General features: G+C 32.2%; 1 protein-coding gene across 1 annotated transcript; it reads left to right on the top strand.

Annotated features, from left to right (window-relative positions):
- Window positions 1–6,039: 6,039 nt before the first annotated feature.
- Window positions 6,040–10,270, top strand: LOC121266149. The gene is given in 3 exon segments (XM_041169885.1): window positions 6,040–6,203; window positions 8,538–9,576; window positions 9,579–10,270. Coding segments are annotated over 2 exon segments (1,326 nt in total). The 5' UTR covers window positions 6,040–6,203; window positions 8,538–8,550; the 3' UTR covers window positions 9,879–10,270.
- Window positions 10,271–10,515: the final 245 nt, after the last annotated feature.

The following is a 10,515-nucleotide window of genomic DNA, read 5'->3' as shown; positions in this document are numbered from 1 at the left end:
CAATTTTTTTAGCTGTATCTTCTCTTCGTTATACAGCTTAATACAATCCCATTTTAAAGTGATTTGGGATGGCAAAGTAAATCAAGACTCTAAATCAGCCACGTACTCAACAAACCTTTTGTTCTCCACAAGTCTAAAAGGCAATTCACACATAATAAAAAATTTAGCGGTTGACACCCTAAGTTTTTATGCATCATACTTCATTAGACTTTGTGGGTTACACACTTTTCTCTTTGCATCCCTCTTAACACTAGATAACTAACTTTTTCTAACTCCTTTAAATCTAAGAGAAGTTTTACATGCATTCTGGAGGTGGTGTATCATAGATGAAGTGTCATTCTTGTAGTGACAACTGTATAGCTTAACGGAATAATTGCATTGAGCTTTTGGGTTATTATGGTCAATAGGTTGCACTTTAGTAAAGTGTTCCCAAACCGCCGATTGATTACTAAGTGTTTTTTTTCTATTGCTTGGGTAAAGGTGGGATGAAATGGGTAGGTTGTTGTGTATATGTGGATGAAAGGGTTGGAATAATCCCATGCTCCTCTACATCCACTGGAATATACGAGGACTCACCACCAACCCATTGGGTTGTACCGACATTACAACTCACAGAATCTTCTTCCATATGTTATTAAGTAATAAAAACCACCAAACACAATATAATAAATAATCAAGCAATAATAATCAAATATAATAAAATATAACACAAAGAGAGAGATAGAATTATATATTATATAATTCTTATTTATTACAAAGCTAAAATTCTTATTTACAATATTATGTATGGAATTATTAATGTTGTAAGGGTACTTTTATTTGGTTGTAACAGATACCCGGTGTGCCAAAAAAAAAAAAAAACAGAGAGAGAGAGAGAGAGAGAGATAGAGGAAGAGAAACCAGATTTTAAGAGCATCAACTAATTAACAAGTCCATATCTGGTTATTATTTTTACATTTTAATTGATTTGATTTATTGGTTTGTTTCTTGCAAGAAGTTTTCAGTTTCTGGTTTGCATGAGTTCAGTTGCTTTGAGGTTTGTATATGACTCTCATTTTTTGATTTAGTTTGTATATTGTTTTCGAGTTGAGAACTTACCAAAAAAAAAATATTTTTATCGAGTTCAATATATATTGTCGAATGTGTATATTTTGTTATTAATTGGTTAATACATATTCTTCTATTTTTTACTCTTAAGTATAGTTAGTATGTCCCTATTATATATTTGCTACAATTTCTATTCTATTGGAATTTTTTTTTTTGTTCCTTTTTTTACGTTTTTAGGTTTTTCCTTTTTTCAACAAAATTGAGTTTTTGTTTTTCGACTTTGTATGTTTTGGTTAGTAGCTTTTTGGTTTGGGGTTCAAATTGCTATCGACTAATGTATATATCTACCAGTTTTTTTTTTTTTTTTTTTTTTTTTTGGGTTTGTATATTTTGGGTTGCATTTATTTGAACAGGGGGTGTTCAAAAATCGTATTTTTGGATTGTATGTATGTCTTGCAGTTTTTATCACAGTTTGTGTATTTTTGGTTGGTAGTTTTTTATTTGGTGTCCAAACTGGTTGAGAGTTTGTATCTATTTCAGTTTGTATATTTTGGTAGGAATTTATTTCAACATCTATGTTGAAAATTTATCTTGTGATGATTAATTCTTTTCCTTTGTATGGTAAGTACCCTTCTCTTTTTAGGCTTTTAGTTTTTTTTTTTTTCGTTGAAACTCAAGGTCTAAGGGTTTCATTAAAACAGAAACATGGTTCCAGTCCTTACATAAACTTTACGTGGCAATACACATTGAAAAACTAAGATTTGGTGAGTTTCATTTATGCAATACTTTTGATTTTATTTAGTTGTTCAAGTAAATTCTTTCTCATAAATGATTAAAGGTTTTATGAATTGAAAAATTTATTGCAATATCTACAAAAGAACAACACAAATTATTATAATTAAAACAAAAAATACCATGGATATTCCTTTTGTCTCCAGAAAATAACACATACAGAAATAAATTTTTTTGTCCTGGAAACATTTTGCATTGTAGAATTTATCCAATTTTTTTTTTTTTTTTTTTATCATTTATTTCCTTTTCTCTGGGCACAAGAGGAATGTTCTTGGTGTTTTTTGTTTTGGTTTATTGGTGTAGTTTTCTTGGTCCTTTTTTTCAGCCATGTTGTGGAATGGTTATTGAGGGGAAGCAGCAAAATGTGATAGGATCCTTTTAGTAGAAACCGTGTTCCATTGAATATGGTACACCAGAAAAGTAAGTACAAGTTAGCTAGGGCCAGGCAAACAGTCATTTCCCAAGTTGAATATTCCCCTAACAATTAAAACCAAATCCAGAAATTCAAAGGAGGTCCAGTACTCTACTCAACATCAAATAAAAGATATACAAAACAAAACAAATCCAAAAGGAAAAGCAGAGGCTTAGAGCCCACAAGCTATGGAAACCAACACCCGCTAACTCCGATTATCAACAAATACAAAATCCATAAATAACCCAAACTATTATCAACCAAGTGATTACCTCATCCATTCCTCACGCACAGAATCATAGTTATAGGGAGAGAGAAAGAGAGAGAGAGAGTACCCAAACAAGTGAACAATACCCTAGAGGGAAAGGCCAACGGCGACAGGGATGCAGCGACGGAGATGCTGTGATGGCTCACGGGGTCACGGTGATGGAGGCAGGGGCTTAGGGTTTATGTGTTTTCTCTAGCCGCAGTGTAACAAGATAGCAAGAGAGAGAGAGAGAGAGAGAGAGAGAGAGAGAGAGAGAGAGAGCGAGAGAGAAACGGGGGGGAGGGGGGAAGTGTATAACCGATATCAAAATGGCGTCGTTTTGATACCGGTTTTTATTAAAATATAAAATCCAAGTACTGGGTACCCGGGTTGGTCTAGGTTTTCAAACCTTGGTTTGATCCGAGCCGAAATCTGGAACCGGAATCCAGTTTTTCGGGTTTCTGACCGGGCCGAGAAAAAATCCGGCCTAAATGAACAATCCTACCTACAACCGTTTATTCTTTGGTTGCAGGTGATCGTGAAGTGATGACAGTGAAATACATTCTCAATAATGAGATAAAAATTTGTGAAAAATGTTTTATGAATAGTAATATGATGAGTTTAAGATTAGATTTTAAAATATTGGATAAATGGTGAAAACAGATAATTTTTTACATATAATATTTTGAATTTATTATATTTATAAAAATTAGAGTGAGACTTATATGTTGTTGACCGAAAATACTATTTTAACTGAGAAGACTTTTCCTTTAATACATACATGCCATGTGTTAGATGGGATGAGTTGTTGGGCAAAACGTGTGGTGTGGAATGTCTCGCATAAAGTAGGGACTAGGGAAGCCAAGGAGGATAATTAGGCGATAATTAAGGCATAGAGGAGCAGTTTGATTGCTGTATTTTAATTAAGGCAATAATTAAGGAGTGTATCCCTTTATCTGCTACTTTAGCACTATATATGCACTTGTACTTGGACGGTCGACGTCTCTTTCTTGAAATGGTACCAGCCACCGACCAACGTAGACATGACTTTGCAAGTCCTTTTAGATCCATCCCAACTTGCGCCACTTTTTTCTACCACCTTCATTGCATCAATCTATTTATATATCAATCTATTTATATAAGAAAAAGAAAAATATCCTAAAGTCATTATATAAAAATAATTTTAGAAACTAACGTGTTTTAATATAGTTAATCAAGTTGTAAAGTTATTTTTATTATAAAATAAATTTAACAAATCAGATAAAATCGCATCAGTTTGTGAAATTACTTTTATATAATTCGTTTACGGATGTAACAGTACTCTTTATATAAATACAACTCACCACCCTTCTCTTGCTAAAATAAAAAACAAAAAACATAATAATTAGCTTCCTAATTCCTAATATATCTATGTATTAGTTATTTATTAGTTATTTATTTTTTGAGTAAGGTCCTATGAAAATACAACTGTTTTCAATTATTATAAGATATTCTCAAATATTACATTTTCAAACATCACTAAAATACAAAATACTTTTCAGTTTTAAATTTTTAACTTTTTCATCTAATCATTAAAGATTTTTCAAATTTCTAAACAAAATATAAAAAATAATAAATTTTTTTCAAATTTTAAAACAAAATTAATATTCAAAAATTATAATCAATTTTAACTTTATAATATTTTTATTAAACTTTTTCTCTCATTTTCTAAAATTTAATAAAATATCTTAACTCAAATTATTTTATTACTATTCACAAATTATTTACAAATTATTTTATTAATATTCATAAATATTCTTGACATCCAAACAAGCCATAAATGAAAGTAGTTATAAGCTTGTGAGTTAATTAGTGATAAGATCGACTAGGATTGCTCAGTGCTCACATAGTTTTTTTTTTTTCGAAAAAAAAAAATATTGCAAAAGGAAATTTGTAAAAGATAATTACAAGTTTTCTTCCTTTAAAGTATAACTCATTTCGAAATATAACTACGAATTATCAAAAGTTGTTAACTAACTCAAAACACTCACATATTACATCAACTATTTTTGAAAGAATACTTTTATATTTTTAATCCAACTATAATGTGACAGGCCGTAAAGTCCTATAGACTGAAACGCATGCGATGACATAATAAGAAAATTATTTATTTGTAGTTATGTATTTTCTGTGAAAATAATTATTTTCTGTTAAAATAAATTTGTTTTCATCGTAAATATTTATTTTTGTCGCAAATAATCCGTCACAAATGTTTGTTTTTCTTCTAATGTGATCCAAGTATCTAGGGGTGTAAAAAAAATTGAAAAAAAAGGTTAAATTGGACCAGACTGGATCAAATTGGTAGATTCGATTCGATTTGGAAGAGATCTAGTGTGGCATCAACTCTTAAAAATTGAAACCAGTCTTAAATGGGTATAGTACCGATTTTCATATTTTAAAAACCAGTTTAAATCAAACCAGACCAGTATATATATATTTATATATATATTTATATTATATTATATTATATATATTATATGTTAAATTGCTAATTAATGTAATATGGAATCATAATCTTATTATTCAAGCCTATTAATCTTAGAACATAAAATTAATATCACATTTGATGACATATAAATTTTAGTCTTAAACATAAATGTCAATATTAAGTTATTAATCTAAACTTATTTTTGATATATATATATATATATATATATATCAAGGATAAGTATAGTTTTAGCATAATAAATTATAATATATATTTTTTTGTAAATACATTTTTACATATTTGATCATATATACTCATATAAAAAGTCTAGAATTTATATAAACTATAGTAAAATTTAATATTATACTAGTATATGTTAAGTATTATAAAATAATGTACTTATAATATAATATAAATAGACTAATAGTTTACTATATGTAAATATCATATTATTACTAACATAGATAATCCTCAAAATAGAAAAAATGAGATCGGACGAAAATCAAAAAAACCAGAAGCTTTACTTTCGGTAGTAAATCGGTCTGATATCACTTTTTAAATTTTCAAAACTAATATACAGTGGTTTAGTTCTAAAAAAGTATAAAATTAGATCGAACCGGACGGTTACACTTCTACAAGTATCTCTCTCTAGTTTTTCCAATACCTAAAATGAAGATTTTGCAAAAATAAGATTAGATATAGTTTTAAAACGTGTAGGTATAATATTATTTTTAAAAAAATAATAGAATTTATTATTAAAATAGTAATTTTTTTTTTTTTTTTAACAAATATTCTAAATTTATTAGCTTCTTTTGAAAAAAGATGCACAACAGATAGCAGCAATAAAATTGTATAAATTATTTCTGTTAGCCGGCAAGGCCGATATTCATTTCGCTTGTAAAAGCATATGATTGGGCGGTGAGGTAGCAGATTGAACAGAGTAGTGGACTTTATCAGACGTACTCTCCTAATCCTTGGAGACAAAAGAGCAGTGACATGCATCCACGTAGCAGCTCACTAAGAGACGAGAAAACGTTGACCCCACGTGGGTCCTACATTAGCTAGCCTTGAATCCAGAGTAGTTGTTTTTCCTCGACACTTTTCCTACAAGCCTACAATCGGACCTTCCACTACTCCCAGTACATACCACTCTCCCATGCTTGACAGGCGGGCATTCCTCCAAAGGCAGCCATGCTCTTCTGGAATTTGAGGAAAAAGCAAAGCTTTTCTCTATACTAGTAAGTAACGATCTGTTTATACCTTTGAGGGTGCTTTTATTTCCATTAAATTCTTGCATATATAGCCAAAGAATCATGATCTGAGTTTTTCATTATATTTTTGGCTTCTGGGTTATATATTGAAGAGAATAGAGGAGATTATTTGGATATATGTATCTTCTGCAATATATATGTGTAGAAGTTTTATGTTTTGGTTAATATCTGCCTTGCCTCTCATCCAAGAGCGATGACTTCCATATATAAACATTGGTTATATAGACATGCATTCGAAGCCGTTTACAAGAGATCATGATCATACTTTCTTAATTTGTTTCTATTTAAGAAAGAAGAATAGTAGTCTCAATTTTATTGATAGAGCGATGCTACTTTGTCACTCAGAGTAGCCTGCTGAATCTTATCACTAGGCCAAAATCATCATTTTATTTTTTTTTTCAATTTTTTTCATATTTTTTTATCATTTTAAAACATTTAAAAAATATAAAAAAATATATCAATATACTAATACTCACTTCCTTAACTATTAAGTAAAGAAAAAAATAAAAATAAAAATAAAAATACATGAGGTGTTAAAATGAGGGGACAAGTTGAGTGGCCAAAGTAGAATTTTTCTAATTTATTGATAACTCCCACATACATGGTTATACAAAAAAAAATTGAAAAATACTTTAGGCATAAAAAGATTATACAAAAGTAAACTCACAAATTGATATGACTTGATGTAGTACGTCATATTATAAAATTATTTTTATTGTAAATTAGATTTAACGGATCATATGAAACCACATCAGTTTGTAGTTTTATTTTTGTGTAGTCCCTTTGTGTATATAACCACTTCAAAAAAAAAAGAATTAGGTTATAAAAAAGATTGGGGTACAAAATCAAACTTTAAAATGTAGACCATATATAATAATCGGACTTTAAGATTGAAAATTATAAATTTGAATTCGAATAACAAAATGATATCCTGTCACTAATTTCATCATTTTCGGTTGTTTGAGTTGAATTCAAATGATTTAATTGCGATTGAATTCAAAGGACCGAAGTTATTGTGTAATTACAAATATTATATGTTATGATATTTAGATTGTTCGATCGTATATACGGCCATTTTGATTAATGTCGGACGGTGGAGATCAAGGCAATTAGACGCTAGCTAGCTGCAGGATTCATAAGTACTGACTGATCATAACTACTGAGTGTTATAATAGGAGGGAGATGCCTGCAATAATATTAATATGTATTAATTGTAGCTGTCTGCAGAATGGTGGGTTGTTCTTTTATTGAAAGGTCGCACTCATGAATATTACTGCATGCCGAGGTCGTAGTAGTATTACTACTACTGAACTATACATGAGTACGAGCATTAATCATATAGTTTTATTCATTACTTGTGGGAAATTAAGGTACCATATTTAAATAGCATATATGCTAGTTAGTACTCAATAATTCCTTTTAATTTTGGGCATGAATCAATAATCTTGAAATGAGTATTGCATCATCCACATGGAGGCAGTAGCCGACCTTTGAAATCTCGTTCCAGGCGACAGCTCATAGGGGAACATGTATTATAAGTTCCACTTTTGTCAACATTTCTCGAATACAATTAACTTATAGTTAACTTACTACAAAAATATGGAATAATATATATAGTTACTCCATTATTATTTTCTTCTTATCTCATTAATGTACCTTTCAATGATTTAAAACGCACAATAAATTTTCGTATGTTTTTATCTGGTATATATGTTTTCCATTAATTTTATAGGCAAATTCATTAATTCATGATACTAATGCTAAATACACGACAGTCGTGTAGTGCATAAATATCGTGTAATTTTTTTGATAATGAGTGAAGTTTTTGTAAAAAAATAAATTAGTTTTTCATTTTATTTATGTGAAGCAGCTTGTATTTACTTATTTTTTAAAATAAGAATTCCATCGCACATGCACGTACTTCATAATTAGAAATATCAATTTTTTTATGAATTTATAAAATTAATTAAATGCTTGATATATTAAATGGTAAAATATAGCTAGATAATATGTCAGATCAATTAATGTTGTCACACCATTAATGTAAATTGTAAATTGTCTTGTTACTGTTTGTTTGTCTGCCTGGAATATGTTACTTAATGTAGCTGACCTTCATTTATAATATCAGATGTTTTCTTTTAAAAAAAAAAAAAAAAAATTAATGTTGTCACACAAACCTAACAACAAGCTCAGTTACACAGACATTCTCGGTCTTTTGTATTCACACATCCGATACCATCTCGTGTCCGAATGTCATTGGGCTACTTTCATACTAAATTATATTTTCCTACTTCTGTTTAGGATTTTCTGGGAAATGATGTCATCACGCCATACATCCGAGCTCGAATCTGGAACAGCGGACTCCGTCGCATCCTCACCTCGTTCAGACCACCCTCTTCACACGTTGCATGATCATCAGAACGCACACGTACGGTTCATGTGCAGTTTCGGCGGCAAGATCTTACCCCGGCCCCACGACAATCAACTTCGTTACGTCGGCGGCGATACACGCATAGTTGCCGTCCAGCGTTGCGCCAACTTTTCGACCCTTCTCACAAAGCTCTCCAAGCTCTCAGGTACGACCGACATGAATATCAAGTACCAGCTTCCCAACGAAGATCTTGATGCTTTGATCTCAGTGACGAGCGATGAAGACGTGGAGAACATGATGGAAGAGTACTACGACCGCTTGCCGCACAATCAGAACCACCCGAGGTTGGCCCGACTGCGGCTCTTTCTCTTTCCCAACGGTGACCAACTCTCCCGAACTAGCAGTATCAGCTCGCTTCTCAGTGGATCAACCAACCGTGATCACTGGTTCCTTGACGCTATCAATGGAAGCTCTTCTCTCAGCTCGGGTCTCCAGCGTAATCAATCCGAGGTCTCTTCGATTGTCTCCGAGATACCCGATTACCTGTTTGGTTTGGATAATTCGGATCAAGAGACTCAAACGAAATTAAAGAGCATTCGACACACACTTGCCGAGAACACATCCAGTTTAGATATGGGTCCTCTTACTCCGGCTACTGCTTCCACCTTTTGTTCATCATCATCGGCTCCCAGTGTGCCGCAGATACCAAACCTTCCTCCCGTCAAGACCAGACCCGATCTCCGGGATCGATATCAGGAAGGAGAGGAGCTCAAGCATCAACCTGAGGGATTTACAGAGACAAGTGAACCGCCCATATCGCAACCGACTGTGTACTCGGCCAGCGCCGAGATGCCGCATTACTTTCTGGATTCTTGTTATCCTGGTCATGCTACAGACCCAGTGCCATCGGTCTACTATGTTCCTGGGCAGATCCCACCCGGGAATGTTTCAGTTCAACCCATTTCTATTCGGGCCCCTATGTTCATCAGTACTTGACAGTGCCGGGTCAAGCACCGCTTAACTACCATCATCGGGTATCCGATGTCGGTCAGGTGTATGGTGGCGGGATGAGGCCAGTGGCAGCGGCGTTTGAACCGTACGATGTTCAGGCAAGAGTGGTTCCTGATGGAGTGAATCGGCAGGTGTTCTACGGGGTTAAAAACCCGGGTATGGTTCCATTTTATCCAAACATGGTGGTGCCGGGTGGGGAAGCTTCGCATGGCAATATCGTTTCAGTGTCAAAGAGTACGGGTGGGGCCTCCGGCCAGTAGTCTTTGATCGTAGTACGTTGAGCCTCATGTAGCCAATGTAAGTAATGTTATTTGCTTAATCGTCCTCGCATAGTGCTTGCATGAAAAGGGGTGTAAAATTGAGGGTTAATCTATCTAATTGCTTGATCAAATTTGATGGTCTAATTAATATAGATAGATAAGATATTAAATTTGAAAATCTTGTGCGGTCAGCATGCATTCAACATTAATGTTAGACCAACGGATCTATCTATATCCTTCATAATTGAATCATCAAATTTGATCAAACAAGTAGAAAATATCTCAAATAATGTTTAATATGTTGATTGGGTCAATGGATTGTAATTACTACTTGTACAAATATTCTATTATTTTGTGTGATATATTCAATAATTATAGTCTAGTTTTTGTTCTTTCAAAAAAGGAAAGGTATATTTATATGAATTATGTGACACATAATTTTTCCAAGGAAGATTAATTTCTTTGTGAATAAATATTTTTAGAAAAATGCTAGCTAGACCGATAGTCTATCGATTGTTGCATTCCAATCGTTACATTCTTTTCTTATTTCGTTCTTTTTTTAAATCGTTACAAATTTTTTACCATTGAAATTAATGTAAAGTTTTAATTTTAAATTTTTAATTTTTTCATCTAATCA

This window comes from Juglans microcarpa x Juglans regia, chromosome 5D (assembly GCF_004785595.1).
Source record: "Juglans microcarpa x Juglans regia isolate MS1-56 chromosome 5D, Jm3101_v1.0, whole genome shotgun sequence".
NCBI classification, from domain to species: Eukaryota; Viridiplantae; Streptophyta; class Magnoliopsida; order Fagales; family Juglandaceae; genus Juglans; species Juglans microcarpa x Juglans regia.
The sequence above is the reverse complement of the archived record's forward strand: the minus strand, read 5'-3'. Positions and strand labels throughout refer to the sequence as shown.